At 31.5% G+C, this 22288-nt stretch overlaps 1 protein-coding gene across 1 annotated transcript in view; it reads right to left on the bottom strand.

Moving 5' to 3' along the window:
- Window positions 1–22288, bottom strand: part of LOC109605405 (spondin-2) — a 126283-nt gene that overhangs the window by 4323 nt on the left and 99672 nt on the right. The window contains exon 2 of the mRNA XM_049965083.1: window positions 1016–1227. Within this exon, the coding sequence (XP_049821040.1) occupies window positions 1016–1227 (212 nt within the window). The remainder of the gene's footprint in view (window positions 1–1015; window positions 1228–22288) is intronic.

Here is a 22288-nt window from a genome sequence, read left to right as displayed (position 1 = left end):
ATAAATGAAATGAGGGGGTTGATTGTTCACTTATAATGTGGTCAGCCAGTTTGTATGATCCACTTAACTTCTTTAAAACAAAGCTGACTCATGATAATGGTTAATTGTGATGTGGATGGGCTGTTATAATAAAATCGAACAGTAATGGTTGTCATACGAGTGGATAATTGACATGGTTTCGCCCTGATACCGACTATAATTAGTTGCCCCAAACGACCGTGCTGCTGGCTTTTAATGTCGGAAATTATTAGATAATTATGCTGGGCTTGTCTGCCAGCTCGGACTGATTCGTTTCATCGCGTCGTCCGCTCATCAACCGTAATTGAACTATATTCTATAGCAATTCGTTCCGCTGCATCCGAATTTTCGCATTTCAAGATGAATGGATTCGATTTAAATACTAAGTGTCGAAATGTATTGTCACCAGTATCTGCATTGAATAGATTATATGTTGTCATTGTAGTAATCACTTTATTCCAATGAACTCTCAAAATGTTGATTATCAAATTAGATAATGTACAATAAAAATACTAAAACAAAATTAATAGAAGTCGACTGTCAATATCCCAAAACTAAATCAATTAGTCCGCTTATTGTTTTTTTTTAATTATCAAGTCGTTAGCTAGTTGCCGACCAAAAATGAATTGATTGAAACCATCCGCGGCCCATTAAATATTCCGTCTGCGATAGCGCCCGTTGCCGGATCGGTTTGAAAAACGGCAGTCCGATAAAATTGACACTTAAAATAATTACGAATAAATTTCCATTGGGCTCTATTAGCCGAATTACGTCGATCCGCATCGAATCACGGACCGATTTGCCCTTATTGTCGGGCGCGTTGATTTGTTTTTGCGCTACGCTACACCACGATCCGGACCTGTTGTACTTACATGGAATTGAATGCGTTCGTTAAATTTTGATTGAACGCCGTATCGATGAAAAACGTGAACATAATGACGTGACATGATAGTTAATCCGCATTAAATTTAATTTTAATGCCATTTTTGGATCTTACCCTGGAGTGGTTTCCGTCAACGAAGAATTCCGCTTCGGTTCTGCCGACACCTTGTGTAATTGGGGGGGCGTTGAACTCGTCGTAGATGCCGCCTTCGCCTTGACTTTGCTCTTCCAGGACATCGGATCTTCCTGTTTCAGCGAACGCTTTCACACCTGGGGAGGATCTTTTGCCCACTCTAAATAGTGTGAAGGACTTGTCATGGCTTCGACCTGTAAAAGAAATGAATTGTTAATACTTGTTGTGTATTTTTGAAATAATATTATTATTGTTGAAGATTAAATGATGAATGTATTGTTTCTTAATAAATCTAGTTAAAATAACTCCTAAACCGCCAGAAGTGGTATTACTTACATTACTCAGTAAGCAACAAGACTTAAAGTTTTCAAAGTTATCTCGGAGTTCTGTGTGTACAAGCCGTAACAACGGTAAAATAGCATAATATTTAATTAAATTAATTAATTAATTTATATAAAGAGGTAGTTGAAAGTTCGTTTAAAATAATTGAACAATAACCGTTTTATGTCTTCGTCAGTCAAAGAACAGGTTTAAAATTTTTAGTGGCAATTCTTAATTAAAGAGTTAGTTAATTGTTTTTAAATTTGTTAGCGTAAAGTCTTACAAAAGAGCTGTAAAGAAGTTTTAACCTGCGTTCTAACCGGCTTACTTCCATTGTGCGATAAAATGGTTGCTTAATCAACTTCAGTTTTATGCCGGTGAAAATATATTTTTTTATCAGTAAAATTAATTTCGAAATAAAATAAGTCTCTACATTAAAATTCTGTTTCGAATCTGATTTGTAACACGATCATAAATAACCTAAGAAAAAATTAATTATCAAAATTGACAAGAAAATAAACCAGCATAAATTTGTGTCTGGCAATGTCTAGAAATGTTCGTCACTTTCCTTTTAAATATTAATCACCGCGAAAGTTATTTATATTTCAGGGACGTGAAAGGTTTTCCAAATTAAATTTCTTCGTTAAATTTTTTTTATCGGCAGACAGTTTTTGAGCGTTCATGCTTTCAAATTATATTCAACAGCAAGCTAAGATGATATGCCCCTGACATGTGCTTATAAATTGAGTTTACCGACACCAGACTCGGATTCCAATTTGTTTTATAAATTGATATTGTCGACAAGTTTTTTTTTTCAGGTCTTAATAAGAAAGTTTCATTTAATCATTTTAATGTACTGTCATCTCCCAAATGAATCTTTCTGATGTATATTGAGTCTTTGTGGGGATGATATATGTTGAGGACGGTTGTTGGAAGTATTAAACATGTTTTTTGATAAATAGTATTAAATATTTTATCAAAAAAACCGGTCATATATAAGTTATTAGATGAGTATGAAATATATATTAAAAATACTGTTCCAAGAAATTAACGCACCATCTATATATTATTTTGAAAATAAATTTTTCTATTTAAGTAAATAGTACATTGTTTGTATTAACGGTACATAGAAAGTGGTGATCATACTAGGAGATCAGATCAGGGTGGAATTCCTGTTCAAATTCAAAGTATAAGTTAAAATAATTAGTATTTATATAAAGATATTTAAATTGGTGGAGGTGGAATATTTTAAATACCTTCTTGAAATACCCAGTATACATTTATTAAAAAGGTAAAACAATGATATTATAAAAGGTTGAAACTCAGCAATTACTCTAATTAGTATATTATTCGGCATACGTACTTTAATTAACCCTGATTTAAAACAAAACACGTTCCATTTATATAGCTCGGAAGTAGTTTCTTTTTGTAGTTTTTTTCTTTTCTAATTTCTTTTTGGAATGTATTTAATTTAGCTGCAATGAAAACTCGAGATTTTATTCGCGTTCTTTCATTTAATATTGTCTACCGTCGACGGTTTTTCTATTATTTTAATAACTACTCTAATTAATAATTACTGATTTCATTGTATAATTCACTTTATAATTCAGTACCAACGAATAAAATTAATATGGCGCATTCGCCAATATTAGAAATACAGCCCAAAGCAGTAAAATCAGAATTAAAGAACCTTTCCAAACGAAAAGTATTTAACCAAAAAGGAATTCTATAGAGAACGGGGCATATACGGTATATTTTGCATAATTTAGAATCCAATTACTGTTACATAACGCATTCATTGTGGCTCTGGGGTTTCCTACTGTTCACATTGTATTCTAAATTAGCCGCCAACGCAGTCTGTTATACACCACATCCTCGTGAACGGGAATGTGGTTTGGCTGGTCACTTTAAGCTTTTCTCTCAATCTTATTTAAAAAAAAATGTTGAAAATGAAGGAGGAAATCACTTGTAACTGTTAATTTGAATTAATTATACACGTTTAGTTAATAACAGTAATCGAGTATCTGTCCTATAATAATCCGAAAACTAAATCTAGTCCGTTTACTACTGTTATTGAATTATGTTAAAATTGGAGAGATTTCGTGCCTTTGATAACAAAGTTTTGGGTTGTAATTTAGTATTCAAAATCCCCATTTACCTGGCTAAATTAATTATTGCAACTTCTAATCTCTTATTGATCATATGTTTAATTAATTCGGCGAAGCTTAAAACTTCCTCGTATTGCTTAACTGTTTTACTTAATTATAAATTGAAATTAGAGAGATACAAAATGTTAAGTTTAAAAAGAAGTAATTTTTAATTGCATTGAAATTCAATAACGAGATAAAAGGGACAGTGTGAAATTTATATTTTTAAACCTTTTAATATACACTACACGTTTTTTGAAGTGAATAATTTAAATTTCCTGGATTAAATAGATTTAAAAATATTTTCGTTGTTTTATTTTGACCAGTAATAACATATTAATATTAGAAAGTTTCATGACAGAAGATATTCGTAGAACAATAGAGAATCGATCAAAAATTGATTGGAAAAATGTAGGGGTTAATATTCGTTTTTTTTTTCTAATTTTAATTAATTTTATTATATGAATTTCCCTTTTATTGTGATGAAATTACTTTTATTACTGATAATTTTGTTTAATTTATACAGGAGGTTACATTTTTTATTAAAAGTTATTTTGATAAATATTTATTGCAATGCTATTCTGATATTTGGAATAATTTAAATCATCCACTTCAAAAGACGCATAGTATATGTTTAAATTATATCTCAGTCAATTTAGAGATGCCAGTTTCACTCACAATCGACAATCGGAATGACAATATTTATTGTTCAAAATTCTAAAAACTCGAGCTTGTCATAATAAATTTCAGTCTTTTCATTTTTTTTATAATTTACAACAATAGGTTCTTATTATTGTACGCGTTTCGTGAGGGAGAGATTGAAATCTTTTGTTCGTGCCAAATTCTTATCGCGCCTAGGGAATAATCGAAAATAATCGAAATGTCGACTATGGAGAAAGAATTTTTAATATTGCATCATTTCATTTATATCGACGAGCATTATTAATAAATAATCTGGTAGCTGGAAGCGTTTTCTTGCCATCAAATAAAATGTAATGGGGGGAAAATTTCGTTGTGCTATAATTAAAAGGAAAATATTGAATTCATGAAAGCATTATGAAAAGTTTCCACACAATTAACCTTCTTATTTCCTTTGAAATTTCAAAAATCACTATAAACTTGTGAGGTACGTCGATAGAAATTTTGATACTTAATTTAGTTTATTATAGAATAATGCAAACTTTTTACATCAACAAAATGACGATTAATAAGTTTTATCGTCATAAATTCATTTAAATTGATTGTCGGGACAGTTTTAATATCCATTTTATGATTGTCGTTATATACTTGAAGTGTTTGTTTCATCCAAATAAATATCTGAATCGAATATTATTGTGAGGGAGTTTTGTTGACAGCTTAAGGATACTAGAAACCGAAAAACTTTACCCCTTGACCTGGAAAGTAAGTCGCGGTAAAGACAAACATATTTTCGTTTCGGTGGAAACTTTCCTAATAAACACATCTTTATTAAGCAAACTCAGTCGTTATCGGGGTTCGTGACGGAACAATGGTGGAAATGGATTTCCTTCGGGCACACCTCTGCCCTTCCCGCCGCCGGCCCAGCTCAAAACAAAGTTGTCAATATGTATCGGACAGACAGGGTTTATGCTGGAGCGGTCAGATAAACATTAGTTCCAATTTCTGAGATAGCCTAAAAAGTTTAACAACAAACCCCGGGAGAATAGAGAAATTGTTTACTGTTTGTCTATGTCACAGAGTGATGACGGACAAATAATATTATCAGAAACGTTTTCATGGCGAAGTGGTATAAGGTATTCGGTTTCTTCGTCATCATTCCGGTTTTCTGCCCCGAGTGCCACATTACTCGTATGAATGTCAAGTGGAACGTGTTTTCGAACACTCGAACTGCATTCTGCGCTTCCGTGCCGAACAAAGAGCCACCACGATCGCTGTACTCTTACTACTATCCGAGTGAAAATCACTCATGGACAATGCCATTTTCTTGCACCAGCGAATCCCTATCGATTTGCCGGCTCGACGATAGTGCATCGTAATCCAACCGATGTACGCTACTTTTTTACAATTAGTTCTTTGCCTCTATTTTTATTATTGATTGGTTCGATTACGGAGGAGTTTTATAAAATTCACTTTGCCCGGCTTTGAATGAAATACATTTAATAAGCGGATTTCATGTTGGATATTCAAAAACAAACAAGCAACAAAAATATTTTTCATTATTTGCCTGGATACATTTACTTTGATGCGAGCTCGTTTCTCATTTCACTTAACCTAATTCTATATTTTTATGAAGAATATTGCATAAATTAACAAAGAAACATTTCAATTTAAAAAGAGCCATTCCACATGAAACGACGTTTTCGTTGTATTAAGACGGTTAAACGAGCAACAATACTCGCGTTTTTAATTTTCCTTATGTTGGAGCAAATTTCTGCTGGATTTAAGTGCGTTACAATGGAGTTTGTGTTTCTCGGAATTTCACCGTTCAATTTAAATATCCATCTAATCGCATTTTGTTAAGTTCGCTGATAAAAATAAATTCTCCAATTGAATTTTATTCGAGACGCTCAGAGGCACGTCTTCAATTCCGTACGGTAACTTAACAGTACTCAAGGTAGAGTAGGGGATTTTCAACTCGCTGTACTTTTTTCAACTAACTTTGTTTCAAATAATACTCCATATATTGCGTTTCGCCGTTAATCTGGACGCTGTTGGATTTCATTTTGTGGAAGATAAACTGGATGGAACACTTTTATATTTATTTATATTGGAGTTTCTTTGAATTGTTCGACTTGAAATCGAATTTATAAAAGTGGATTTGCACAAACTCCATTATCAATATCCACTTGATAAAGATAGTTAAATCCTAAATGTAGCGGAGTAGTATCGATTTGTGAATATCAAATTGTTTAAGTGCTCAAGCTGATGAACAGTAAATGACTGTTGAAATTGAATGCGGTTCAAATAAAATCCAGGAGGTTAACCAGAATACTGAATAAAACTTCCTCCAATATTTACCTCCAAGTTCTGAAACGCGGTGTATATTAATAAGAGAGTGGAGACTCAATCGCGGGCAAGTTGCCTCCCCGTTGGGAAATCGACAACCCCGGACTCCATAAACTATTAAAGAATGTGCTCGGACGGCGGTCATATAATTCAAATGCGCGCCTTATCAAATCCCGCTGGATTAAACGACGGCCCGGAATTACGTTCAAGGACTTTACCGCCCGGCGTACGGCCCGATCATACAAAAGCGAGAATTATGGACCTAGGGCTTTTTTATTTAGCTACGTATTGACAATAAAAGGGGTTTTAAGTGAGATGTCATAAAAATCGAGATATATTAGGTGCATTCGAAAGTTAAAAGGGCTTTTAAATTAGAGCCTTTACTGGAGGTACCGCATACGTATTGACAATAAAAGGAGTTTAAGTAAGATGCCATAAACATAGAAATATATAAGGTGCGTTCAAAAATATAAAAGACTTTTGAAATTGTCTATTTTCTGGTGATAAAATGTGAATGATTTATTACATATCAATTGTGTACGCCTTCTCCACAATGCTTCACGGTAGGTCTGGTGTACTTGGGATTATAACTTTCATTAATTGGTTTTCTCACCCATGAAATGCCATCAGATTTGAATAATTGGTTCACATGTTCTCTTGTAAAAAGCTATTTTTCGTAGAAATGAAGGGCTTCTTTGCTTTTTTACCACAAAAAACAGTTTCTTTTAGTCTCAGTTTTATGGTACTCACCGACACACCGACTTCATTTATTTCTTGAACGATGCGGGATGCGCTACTAAAATGGCATTTTTATATTCCTGTTCACGGCTCTTTTAGTCTTGCGTTTTCCACCACTTTTGGGAACCCCTTCCAGTGTATTCCTTCTGTTAAAATTGTAAGTCATCTTCGAAATGATCGATCGACACCTCTGGATATTTTTAACTTTAACGAATGATGTCAGATATAGAAATAAATTATAAAAACAAGTGTATGAATAAACGGTTTGGTTGCTCGAAATAAAAAGTTATATAAAAACTATGTAAATAAAGATATCCGTATATGAAGGAGTTAAATGTTGAGACACATAATTATAAAATTAATTTAAATTAAAAAGATTTGTTTTTAATTTGTTGCTGTACACATAAGCTATAGTGTACGTTTAAAAGTAAAAAGAACTTTTGGATTAGATCATTTTCTAGTAGTACTACATTTTTTACCTATTTTCTGTCAGAATTTAATGGTCATTTGGTCCACTAAAAGCAATAGAGGTAAAGGCGATTAAAGAGTTATTATAAAGGTTAATATTTACATCAATATCAAATTAAGGTAAATTTTAGAGATATAGAGAATATTTTCTACAACGAGAAAAACTACCATGTAGGTACTGTCAATAAAAACTCCACAGTAAGTGTTAATGATATGAAGAATACTTGTTTTGAAAATCATTTCAAACCATACAATTTTAATTTCAATTAACCGCAACAGAAGGAATACAAAAATAAGCTTTCAACGAAACAAGACGATAACAAGAAGGCAATTTTCAGAATCCGCCGCAGAGAAGTCATGAATGAATGAATAGCTAGGAAGACGAACATCCATCGGCCGGTGGTTTTTACGTTCATTCAACGTCCACGTATATAAACAGGTTAAAGCGGATGAAATAATGGGGGCCTTTTAAGTCGCGTGCACTGGATTTAATTAATGCTCCTGCTCGTTCATGGCGCACGCTATCTGATGCATTTTTATGGGGGGAGTGCTAGGATGCCTCCTGCTGCAACTCGAAAGGATTGCGTTGCTTGTTAACATTTGCCCGGCCGGTTTTCTTTATTCACTTCGTTTAACCGTAACGCGATGTGACGGACATTCGAGATCAAGACTCGTCTCGAAGGACTGCTTCAATCAACTGCTATGCGGAATTTTCTTCCATTGTCTATAAATTAAATTGTCTCTTTCCTGGAACCCAAGACGGACACTAATAACGCTGTATCTGGTGTATAAAATTAAATTGTCGACCTTTTATGTTTAATTATTGAAGTGGGCATGCATAATTAAAATCAAAATCTCGTATTTCCAGACCCAATCTTCCATGAGACTACATTTCATTATTATTAGTCACACCTGTCACTTAATTAACAGACATCAAAGGAAAACATAAACAGGGCACAACAAGGTTTGTACGAAACTGTAATTCTGATAAAGAAACAAGTGCATGTTGCGCTTTGACTGTTGTGGGTGGCTGTTGGAACCTCCGCGGGGTACGAGGTGGGAATATCCTGAATGGATACGGAAAGACAAAAACAAAAGCAAAACTTAATTAAACTCATCTGCATGGTTCCTTTCACGCGCTCCTTTGTACTTTTAAAACAGCGTTTGTTTCCCTGCTTTCAAGTTCATTATGTTTTATTTCCGGTATAACTTATAAACCTTTGTTTTCGTTGTGAATTTCCTCGGCTCTAAAAGGATTATCTGTCCAATTCTCGAATTTTAACTATGAAAATTGTGTACTCTAATGCCCGTTCTTCGTTCTCGAATAATCGCAATTATGATATCGTTGTCTCTTGTATTTTTATGTTTTTAGTGTTGTTGTTGTTCGACGGAATATTGACCTTTTGTTATATCTTCAGAGGCTATCAATAAATGTAATACATTTATGAAATTTCTTTGCCTAAAAGATCTTAATGCTTTTGTATAGGTTAGGGTTTATTGCCTGTTATATTTATGACCCATAGAGATAATGGATATCAAAAATTTATTAAAATTACAGTCTATTGAAACGTGAAGCTGTGATCGTAAAAGTTCAATTTTCTGTGATAAACAGTCCAATTCGAATACTTCATACACTCACATATTTCATATCAAGTATCTCCTTAAATGATCTTTGAAAACCAGCTCGCAATCGATTCAATAAAGTAGCGGCTATTATAAGTCGAATATAATTTGTAATCGAATAATAACAGACGTAAAAATCAATCAAAAAACCACATCTGCTCATTCATTCAACATATGTCATCTATCAAAGACACCAATTATAAACGGATGTTTTTAGACTTCCACTTGAATTTTAATGTCTGTTACATATTTAACTGCACATAATTATACTTCGAGTTTTTGCGTTTTAGGGCCCATGTAACTGTAACTGCTTGTTCGTCATTTTTTTGTACAACCCATTCAGTGATTCTGGCAATGACAGCTGCTGAACTTGCACCCAGCTTGAATAAAATTAATAACAGTTTTTCTCGAGGACCGACAAGTTCCAGACAGCTTGGCGACACAAAAAAGTCGTTTGTTAAAATGCCAGTAAAAATTAGAAATTCATTCGGCATTCCTTGCACATTAATTTAAAGCTCAGCTATGCATTCGTACACATGTCATACAGTCATAGTTTTTATTTTGCAGTTTTATCGTTTAAATAATGGGAGTGTATGTTTTAATATTTTGTGGCGTAAAGTGTTTCTAATGGTACTTTAAATTGGTAGCCTCAGGGGTGTAATGGATTCTAAAGGCGTAATGTCCAAACATCTACTAGCTTCGTAACCAGAGATAATGGCGATTAAAGGGTTATTACATAGGTCAATATTAACATCAATATCAAATTAGGGAAAATTTAGAGTTAATATTTTACGACTGGAAGTAACAGTCTTCTTATTAAATGTATGAAAAAATGTGACAAATAGCTTTAGATGAAGAAAAAAAACTTTTAATAAAATATAAAAACTGGTACATAAATGTAAGCTTGAACATTTAATCCTTAATATAAAATATCTCATTACCATTACTGATATATTAATTCGATGTTATTTATCACCGTTTAATCAATGGACAAAATATATAATAAATATTAAAAATATATGGCTAATGCATTACCAATATTCAGAATTTTTATACTTTTGTGACATTTCATTTGTTGCACCACAAAAAAAATCAACAAAAATATGTTCTGAATTTCACATTGACAAAAAATCATTAAAGAGGATAAAGATTCCACAGTAATTATTAATTCTTTGCACAAAATTTCTAACCACACAATTTTAAATTTGTTTAAATAAAATGTTAACAAGAACAAGCCAGCTTCGTAACAAGAGACAATGGCGATTAAATCTTTATTATAAAGATCAGAATCACATCACTATCAATAATATTAGGGTAAAATTTAGAGATATTTTTCGTTAGAGTGTAATATTATATTTAATAGATGAATGAAAGAATAAGTTCTTTAGATGAGATCGTGGTTGATAAACAACAAATGACTGTTTAAATTACTGGAAGTACCGCATTCTTATTAACAATAAAAGAGTTTTAAGTGATATGTCATAGAAATCGAAACATACAAGGTGCGTTAAATTGAAAAAACTTTTGGAGTTGTGCAATTTCTGCTAATGACATATTTTTTACTCATTTTCTGTCAGAAAAATTGATTTTGCTCCACAAGAAGCACTTGCTTCTTAACTTAAGACAATGACGTTTAAAGAGTTATTATAGAGGTCAATATCAAATTAGAGTGAACTTGAAAATTAAAAGAATGATATAAAAATCCATTAAAAATAAAAAGAATTTGGATTACAGCATTTTCTAGTGGTGCCATAGTTTTTACGTACTATTTTCGTATCTAGAGATTTATCAGAGTTATTACAAAGGTCAATATTTACATACATATATATTAATTATATATTAATTAATATTTACAGTTAATATTTTATATCTGAGAGAAATATTTTTCTTATTAGATAAGTTAAAGAATGTGGGAAATAGCTTTAGATGAAAAATATAACCTTTTAATCAATTATAAAAGTTGCTGTCTTTAAAAAATTACAAATTCTACCTGTTCCACCTCCTGTTGATGGATTAACCTACTTTTAATATTGTTACTAATCAATAGACAAAATATATAATAAAAATTAAAGATACACAACGTATACTCCAATGTAATAAAAACTTTTGGATTAAAATGTTTTCTGATGGTATTACCATAAGATTATTGAATTGAAATATGTTCTTTTTCTATTTTCAGACAAAATTTGATGTCATTTGGTTCACTAGAAGGAGAAGTGATGTTTTATTGGTACAAAAATGGTCGAAAATTGGTTAAACAAAAATTTGTAGGTAGTCAATTAGAATTCTACTTGAATTTTAAGTAGCCGTAATAGGAGAAATAAGCTTTCAATGGAACACAACAAAACAATAAATGAATGAATAACTAGGAAGTTCAACATCCACGTGTACACATGTCACAAAGTCATAGTTTTTATAATGCAGTTTTGTCATTTAGCTAACGTGAATATTTGCTTAATATTTCACAGCGCAAGTGTTTCTAATGGTACTTAAATAAGTAGCCTCCGGATACGTAATGTCCAAACACTAACTTCGTAACTAGAGGTGGTGATTAAATGCTTAAATTAGGGTAAAATATAGAATTAATATTTAACGTCTGGGAGTAACATTTTTTTTTTATTAGAGGAATGAAAGAAGGTGGGTAGTTTTAGATGAAAAAGGAAACATTTAATCATACATAAATATTAAAATGTAGAAACATCTTTCAAAAATTGCACATCTGTATATTTAACTCTTAATATAAATAAAATGCCTTCATTTCAACATGACTTTCTGACTACCTCTGCCGAAAATAAATCGTTCATATCCATGCCAACCGCATTAAAACACACTGAAAAGGAATCCCCAAAACAACGCGGGTGTGCGACGTTTACATTACGCTGAGAAACATTACGCAACAACCCGAATTACGATGTCGGATTTAATGTGTTGACAGCGGAAAATAAGGGCACCAGCCATTAGGTTGCGCCATCATGCGCCCATCCATCGGGATAATAACTAATAAATTAATTATCATCTGTTTTCTGTCATCGAGGCTTCCCTCGCCACACAAACCCGGGCTCTTGACGACTTACGAGACGTCTCAGGTCCTTAATTACTGCCACACTTTAAGTGCTCAACGGATTAAAAGCTTTTGTGTTGGGTCGGTGGACGGCGGACGCACAGGAAACGCTGCCATCATGAAATTGCCGAGATGTTATTATTTATTCATCACCACCAGCACGCTTCATCACTTGCCAGCTACAACCTGATTAATTATAAATTCTAAATGTTAAATGTAAAATGATGGAAAGAATTGTTGCGGAGGCGGTTGCGTCTTAAAAAATTAATAAACCACTGCGCCTCTGTAACTTATTCTTGTTTATCGTCTAGTGCGGAGAGCTTTGTGGAATTTTTCGTATGTGCACTTTTAAAGTTTATAACCAAACAAGTCGGGAGGTTTTTTTTGCTCAGGCAGTAAATTTAACGTAGAAAATTGTCGGCTCCTAAATTTCATTTAATTGTTTGCCGTAGAAGTTTTTATCGCCAAATGCGAAATTGCCTGTCGACATGTGCGGAAGTTATGTCGCGAGTTAATGTGCATTTTCTACAAATGCGTCGCACCCATTTAGAGCCGATATATTGACGTAAACGGGGGTTGTGGCTTGATGCTTATGCGTCGTTGCCAACTTTTAAATTGTTTTTCAAGTTTTAGATATAATTTGTTTTTCACCATAAAATTAGTTTTAGTTTGTCCAATATTCATTGTATTGAGTTAAATCCAGAATTATTTGCAAACATTATTTTTTAACATGAAAACACGAATTCGATTTGCTATATAATTTGTGCCAGTTATTACATCAACCGTATGTTGTGGTGTTGGTGAATCTAATATAAAAACACATGACGAAAATTTTGTATACAATACAACAAAAATCGTTTTACCCACATACAATATTATAAAAACAATTTGTTTAAATTATATTTCGAATTTTATTTTAAAATTGGCTGTCACAGATAATAATTGCTTCGTTACACATTCATTTATTCGAACTTTTGTTTCGGTAAATGTGTTTTAATTTCCATATTTTTTTGCCAATTTAACAGATTTAATTAATCCAACTGATTTTTTTATGATTCAGTTCATTCACTTCACTTTAATTAACGTCTAGGTCCCAATCAAATACGAGTAAATGAGAACAAAATGAAAACTGGAAATTGTTTTTCGCCGCAAATGCAACGAAAATGAAAAATACACTTTGTAACTGCAGTGTATTATAAAGTTCTGGACTGACGTTTTATTGTTGATATCGGTTTCCAGTTTTTGTCTCTAGGTCTCTCTAGGCCAGTCCGACGACCGTAAATCATGTTTTACTATAAAAGTTGCCTTAAAACCGCCGAACATGTTCGACTGAAGCATTTCGGCAATATTTATGGCACGTTCAAACCAAATTCCTACCGCACTTACATTTGTATCTCTGTTTTGTTGTCGAGAATTTATGTTTCTGGCCACACGTTTCTTATGTTTCAAATATGAGATAAAATAATATGGAGTCGATATCAAGAACAAGTATTTTGTGATTTATAGTTTAATTAATTTATTCTTTGAAAGTTCCACAACAGATTTATGTAATATTAAGTTCTGCCGCCTTGTTTGTACTTTATGATAAACGAGTGGGACGCCAGTGAGAAGTGTTATCCTAGTTTCGGCCTAGTTTTGCCTCGCTGACCGCAAAATAAATTGGTTTCACTATCAGTCGGTTTCAGACCTCTATAAACATGTAAATAATTGCCCAATCTAAAATGAAATCTGCACGAACCGATACATATGAAAAACTTTAATGACGATATAAATCACTTATTTTTTGCGATTCAGATGGACAGAATTGATGTGTTTTTTATGTTATTATAATTTCCGAACAACCAAAGAGTACAGCAAAAATTTATCATGAAACTACTGGAGGTCAAGTACGTAATTCCTGCGAAATAACGTTCGGCTAATCGAGTTTTGGCAAACGATCCGCCGTTGATCGATTCAGGTGTGGGTGTACGGTGTGTCGGAGTCATCACCGGTTTTAGCAGCTTCGAAGGCAATTTAACGTCGCTCCAAACCAAACAAACGAAAAGTAACTGGGTGCGGGGTGTCGGTCATCGGCGTCCGGATCCAGCTAACGAGCGTCCACTTTCGATCGGTGCGGCGTCGCGGGGACCATCGGACCAAACCGGGCGTAAAATCCTGTGAAATACACGACGGTGCCGCACAAATTCCCGCTAACCCCACGAAACAAGCGGCGCTACGGCCTGACAATTAGGCAGATTGATGTGTTTCTAGGACGAGATTTTCCTCCGGACCGGCCAGATTCCGGGCTAATTGTATTTCGGATGGGATTACAGAAGAATTCTTCGCTTGTAAGGACAAGGCGGATCAACTATTGGTCGAAAGAAAAACGTCTTTACACCATTTTTTCGTTGCCAGGTCAATAAAACTTAAAAAATTGTTTTAAAATTAACTCATTATATTCTACTTTACTCATTAAAAATTATTAAGAAAATGTCACAATTTGTTAAAAAAATTTTAGATAGGTACCTATTAAAAATATTCAACAAATATAATATGAATAATCATCTTTTGTTAATTACTGTAGTTAATAATTAAAAGAAAAATATTGATAACTTTTGAAACTAAATAAACTATTTTAACTAAGAAATAAAATTTCAATTCTATAAAATATTTTCTTTAACCATTTTGTAATAACAATTTATTAACTAAATTTATATTGGAAAATTTCATTATTAATGATTTATGAAAAATTATACTTTCCTTCAAAACTTGGCTAACCAGCTTGGAAGTAACACTTTCTCTCCTACTTATTAAAAATTGTGGAAAAACGTCGTCATATTCTAAGAAACAATTCTCTTTTTTTTAGTAACTTATTTATGATATTTTGAGTAAAATTAACTCATTTATCTTCTACTTTACTCATTAAAAATTATTGAGAAAATGTTGCAATTTGCTAAAAAACACTTTATTTTTAGATATTAGAGATTTTTTGTGTCATGGAGCAAAAATATATAATATGAACATTTATTTTTGTTAATTACTTTAGTTAATAATTAAAAAACATATTTATTGATAACTTTTGAAGCTAAATAAACTTTTTTAACTAACAAATAAAATTTCAATTTCACTGATTTCTTTTTTTATAAAATATCAAAATATTTTATTTAACCATTTTCTAATAATAATTTATTAATTAAATTTACACTGGAAACTTACATTATTAATGATTCATAAAATTATATTTTGCTTTAAAACTTGGTTAATTATTTTATTTATTAAAAACTATCAATAAATGTCACAATTTAGTAAAAAGAACGTTTTTAGGTATCCTATATATTTTCTACAAATTTCATTTTTATGTAATCTATTTGTGATATTTTGAGTTATAGATCAACAAAGCAAAAAAAAAAACGTGGAATTAACGAATTTATCTTTTACTTTTTTCATTAAAAATTATTGAAAATTGTCGTAATTTGCAAAAAAAACTGTTTTTTAGGTCGCTTATTTCGAGTTATAAGTCATAATATTGTCTTAGAAGACTACTACTAACTAATTTACTACTAAAATTTATTAGAAAAAGTAATTCACAATAAAAAAAACGTTATTTTTTGGTAACCTATTTAAGATATTTTTAAGTTATATGTCGACCAAACCTAAAAAAAATCTCTTAGAATTCTCATTTCTTTCTGGAGTTTAATTTTTTCAAATAATATTTGATGAATAAAAATAAGTTTACGATGATTTTATTTAATTATTATTTTAACTTATTAAAATGTGCATAAAATTTAACTGTTTAATACTTGATTAATTTGTATGAGGTAAATGCAAATTAAATGGAAATTATTTTCAACCAGAGCATCGACTGAGAAATGGTTTCTTAATATCCACAAATTCCGTTGTGCGGTAGCGGCGCGGAATTTAATGAAATTTTTAAATTTAATAATAGCCCTTTTGTATACGTTCTAGATGGTAGAAGATATTGCACGTCATGTGGCGAAGTTATTAACGTCTCTTGTTTTATGCATCAAGTCATATCGAATACTTGTCTTACAATTACATACAAGTACAATTTAATATGACGTCGAAATTTAATTTCTAAAATAACATCTTATGTCCAATATTAAAATTCAAATTGCAAAATACAAGAAGTTCCCTAATATATGCTCTGTTTAACGACATATGTACACTATTTTGAGCCGGGAATTTAATCCTATGTTGTTCACTGAGTTCAAATAAACGTTTAAAGGCCAATTTGGCCTAAAGATAAATGTTAATTTTTAGGTACTTATTTTTCACACTATTTTTGAACAGTTTTATTGAGGATTCAAAGTTCAGCTTTGGTTGTGTTGCTACAGAAAGCTTATCATTTATGAAACACATTGTACCTTTAAAACAAAGACGTTAAAATTTTAATTACTTGCATAATTTTTAACAAAGCGGAAACAAGTTTTTTAGCGTTTTTAACTTAAAAATCTGCAAAAACTTTTCGAAAAAGAAAATTAATAGAATTTCGTGGTTGCAAATATTTACTGGCCCGCAAGGCAAATTTTATATTGGTAAAGTTTGTATAATACTTTCCTGTTTTATATTTATAAATGTGAAAAGTTTCAGAGTCAAAAGCGAACTCTTGAATGATGGCTGCTGCCTACCACTGTCTGGATCCAGTTCCGAGTTTTTGGCACACATTCTCCTCGCGTCCAAACTTTTAAAATAACCAGATCCGTATTACCAATAAGACAAATTGTCCCATTTGACAAATTTAATAGTCGAACCCTTTAATTTCATAAACTTTCCATGCAATAAATTTTACGGAATTAACATATAAGAATAATTTAACTTAACATTGCTTGGAGCAAGAAAACTTACAGTTTGCACCCTAGTATTAAGTGCCGCCACCGTTAGACGATCAACACAGATTTGGGGACGGGGACCCGCCGTCTCTCCGCACACACACTCAGTCGGCTAGTTCGGTTTGGATGGAGCTGGTGCCATTAATTTGGCGGTAACTAACTAACTAAACTTATTACACGGAAAATGTAATGTATGTTAAAAGTTAAACCTATTCCGGAATCGGAATTTACTGCCGTTATCCTCCGGATCCTGTCCGGGGGCCCAGACCAGAGCCCGACAATCCGCTAATTTGGTATATGATACGTGAAAATGCGGCATGTTTATTGCTCCGCGTTGCGTCATAATTCACACAAGAATTGCAGCGCTCGCCATATGAAAAAAAAAGCGGACAAGAGTTAAGCGCCCGCGTAATTAATTCAATTGCTCAAAACTAATTGTCTGGCTGGTTCAAATGGTTCTATGAAACTATAAAATCTAGTTTGGCGGCCGCGTTTGTTCACCGACTAACAAGAAAAAGAGTAAATTTTTGACTGTTTCGTTAAAATTAATTATTTCCTTAATTAAAATTTTATCAACTACCTTTTTCAAGTTACTTTAGCTAACTCCTTTTAAATTGTTGTGGTTTATTTACTTGTTTTTTCACTTAATATACTGTTAATTATGAGTCAAAGTATTTTAAATTATTATTATTATTATTATTATTATTATTATTATTATTATTATTATTATTATTATTATTATAATATAACAAAAACACTGAAAGTTTGGAAAATATATTTTATTAATATATATATATATATATATATATATATATATATATATATATTAATTTATTATTTGTAAATGTATCCAAAATTTAAAAAAGAAAAAAAAAGTTATTGATAATTTTTGCAGCTAATAAACTTTATTGTTAATAATTTGTTGAAAAATTATTATATTGAATGAAAATTGGAAAACTGTTTTACTTTTTACAAACCATCGGATAATGTCGCAATTTGCTAAAAAACAATTTCATTTTTGGATAGCCTATTCGAGATATTTTTAGTTATAACGCGAACATCGAGTTTATAAATCCAGCGTTAGAATTAACTCATTTGTCTTCTGTTTTATTCATAAAAAGTAGTAGGAAGTCCATATAAGATATTTTTAGTTATAGGTCAATAAAGTTTAAACAATTCTTTTAAAATTGACCCATTTTCCCTTATATTTTATTCAATAAAAGAAATCGGAATACATATCAATTTAAAAATCGTTTCAAGATAGCCTATGAGAAACACTTTCATGAGAGTTATTGATAATTGATTTGTTCATAAATTTTGCAGCAAAAGGAAAAAAAGATTCTAGCAACCCGTTTGTACTTTTATTATAAAATAAAAAAATTATACAAAAATTCATATGATAATAAATAATTAGCTGAAGTAATACTCAAAACTTTATTGTTGATAATTTTTTGATAAATTATTATAATGCATGAAAATTAGAAAACGAATAATCTGGCAATTTGCCAAAAAACAACTTTTTTAGATATTTTGAGTTACGGGGCAACATGATCTAAAAAAAATCATCAATTTTAGTCATTAAAAATTATCAGGCAATTTATCAATTTGATAAGAAATATTTTCGTTTGAGCCAATGAGACCCACATTGAATTATAGATTAACAAAGCAAAAAAATGTCCTAGAATTAACACATTTCTCTTCTATTTTACCCATTAAAAACTATTGCAAAATGTCGGAATTTGCTACAAAGAATTTTCATTTTTTGGATGGTCTATATGAGATACTTTGCGTAGTAGGTCAACAAAGCTTAAAAAATTCTATTAGAATTAATCCATTTATTTGTATTCTATTTTATTTAATAAAAATTATCGGAAAATGAATCAATTTGTTAAAAAAAATTTAGGCAGCGTATTTTGAGTATGAAACCAACTTTAAATTATAGTTTAAAAAGTTTAAAAAATTCTCTAGGAATTAACACTATTTCTCAAAAAATTGTCACGAAATATCGGAATTTGCTAATAAATAATTTTCATTTTTAGGTAGTCTATATGAGAAATTTTGAGCTTAAAAAAATTCTCTTGGAATTAACCTATTCCTATTCTATTTTATTTATTATTATCGGAAATTGTATCAATTTGCTAAAATTGAGTTATATATAGGTTAACAAGCCTAAAAATTTCTTTGGGATTAGTTCATTTCTTTTCTATATTACTCATTAAAAAGTATCGGTTATTGTGATAATTTATCAACCTCTTTAAGATATTTTTGGTTATATGTCAACCAAAAAGATAGTAGTAATTAACATACCGCTTTCTGTTATTTCATTTATACTTTTTCAATTAATATTTGATGAATAAAAATGTCTTTGCGACGATTCCAATTAATTATCGTGCGGCGTAAATAATAAAACAAAATTGTCGCGTCGATAATTTCAGCAAAACCAGCGTCCCAAAATGGATATTTCCATTTGCACGTTAATTACATTTTCGAACAACACATTACGGGAACTAACCAATATAGTAATGTCGATTGTCCATATTCAATGTCCGTGAAACCGACACACGCGAAATTTCTGTACCGCAGTCGGTTCCCTGTCGCTGGTTGCATCAGTAACTTCAAAACGGCGGGATGAATTTTGGACGTGCGAAAACCGCAAAACTCCATTGATAAGCCGACACGCCGGAACGACATCGACACACGGAACTTTCTATGGTCTGCACATGAACGAGCCGAATAATCATTTAAAATATTTTTACGCGGCTGTGTAAAACAACAAAATTTGTTGTGCGGTACCGACGAAATGAAAAAGACTGGTTGAAATAAAGTTTATTAAGCGTTTACAAGGGCATTTATTCCGGAAAAGGGGACCGACTCGTGGATGCAACGACATTTGCATTATCGAATTAATCGCACACGGTTTGGCACAAAATTCAAAAGTCGATATTTTTATGGTCTAATTTTCATAATTCGAACAGATGCGGCAGTCCGTTGGCGAAAACGAGTGCTCATAAATTTTTATGTTGGATAGACTCAACTTTGTGAAAAAATTTGCTGCTTCCAGATAGGAATGGAGTATGTTAATTTAGGCACTTAAATTAGGTCCGCGCAATTCCATTGGAATATAGAACTTTTGATGTTCAACAAAATTATGTATAACAATTACATAGATGGAAGCATTTTAACATAATTGCAAATACATATTAATTTATTAATATTTTATTATAAATACATTTATATTAAATTATATGACGTATATTCATAATCTATTTAAAGTATATTGTTAATTAATTATCCAATTATATTTTATTTCATAAAAGTCTAATACACAGTGCTTGTCTTTTGAAGGGGATAATTTGATCTTTTTAGATTAAATATGCAATTTGAGTCAATAACAAGTAGCCCATATATATAATATAACGTCTCATAAAATATCACGCTTCGATTTGTAGCGGCAAACTGGTAATGGCCGTTTATACTGTATACTATAAGATGGTAGTCGACAACGGGTTACGACCGGGTGACAGGACCCTTTTCGAATTTTTTCTGCTAGATGAAATCCACGTTCTCTACAGCTAGGTTTCGTGTGATTCGTTTAATTACACGTTTAAAAGTAAGAACCATTTAGGTCAATCCATTTTTGCCAACAAGAAATAAGTTTATTTATAATGGTGGAATAAAATCCTGGGATTTTGGAAATGACGAAGTCGTTGAAGGAATTTTGTGCACCATTTTTTTTAAAGCATTTCTCATGTATGAAGAAGTCGAAATGTTTGAAAAAGTACCCCACTTAGTTCAACTACCGCTGTACGATGTGTAGACAAGTATTGTGCCCCTTTTTGTCATCCAATGACGATCACATACGCTGTAATTTTTTATGCATTTCGTCAATTTGTTGACAGTCCGATACCGTCATAGCAGTTTCATCAGGATTCAGATAGCTGTAATGTATTCTACCAATAGTAATAGACCGCCATAAATTTCTTTTGATCCAATTGTATGGTATCTAATCTAAAATTCGATTCGACGAGGTCAAGCTTGCATTCAAGTTAATGGAAACAATTTTGAACAACTTCTGTAGAATGAAGTAAATAATTTGTTATAAAATTTATTATTTATCTCGTTTTCTGTAGAACTTTTATTACATTTTTTTTTTTCAAAAATCAACTTGTTATGTAACAACGCATATTTGATTGAAGTTCGTCGGATAAGTTTTAAAATACATATATAGTACAGTCGAACTTCGATAATTCGAATTTTTGATAACTCGTATTTTAAATAAAACTTTACGTAATAGTATTTGTATGTGGTGTACTTCAGAAGTATATTTTATAATATCTAGTTTACATCATACTTACATGACAACTTCACATTTATAACTTTCTATGCATGTATTTTATTTAATTACTTGATTTTTTTTTTTGTAGCAAACCATTGTTCGAGTTATCAAAGTTCAATTGTATTTGTATTACAACGTTTATTGTTTCTTTTTTATACAAAGACATTGTTCATTATCTATTTACTGAATAAAACTCAATATTACTGGAATTAGTTCTGTTAGGATTGTTTAATGCTTATAAACATTATTATTACACATTTTTTTTAATGTAAACCGAAAATTAAAATTATAATTACTAAAACTAATCTCAAGCAGAACATATTCTGTGCTAAATTGTTTAATTATATAAATGCTGCGATATGAATATTCATGACTATCACTGACATACACACATTATTAAATGAAAAGCCCCACGAAAGATATTCAGCCCAGTTTGCAATCGGCAATTAATTAATTCAGAATTATCAAATACAATAAACGCCGCAGTAGGTTGGTTCCACTGCACTTGTAAAGTTGGCGCATCGCGGCAACTTCATCCGCACACACATACCTGTACATAAAGCGCCATAACTTATCTGCAGACATTATAAATAACATAATTCAGAGCTTTCGGTACCGGAGAAACGTCATATCTTAATGCACCACATACGTTTTCGTATTGAATGGAATCGCAGTTAGTCGCAAGTGGGACGCATTCAACGAAACCGACAGTCTAAGCCAAGACTTGAAGCTAAGTTTCGAGACGCT

This window comes from Aethina tumida, chromosome 3 (assembly GCF_024364675.1).
Source record: "Aethina tumida isolate Nest 87 chromosome 3, icAetTumi1.1, whole genome shotgun sequence".
Taxonomy (NCBI): domain Eukaryota; kingdom Metazoa; phylum Arthropoda; class Insecta; order Coleoptera; family Nitidulidae; genus Aethina; species Aethina tumida.
This window is presented reverse-complemented; position numbering and strand designations above follow the sequence as displayed.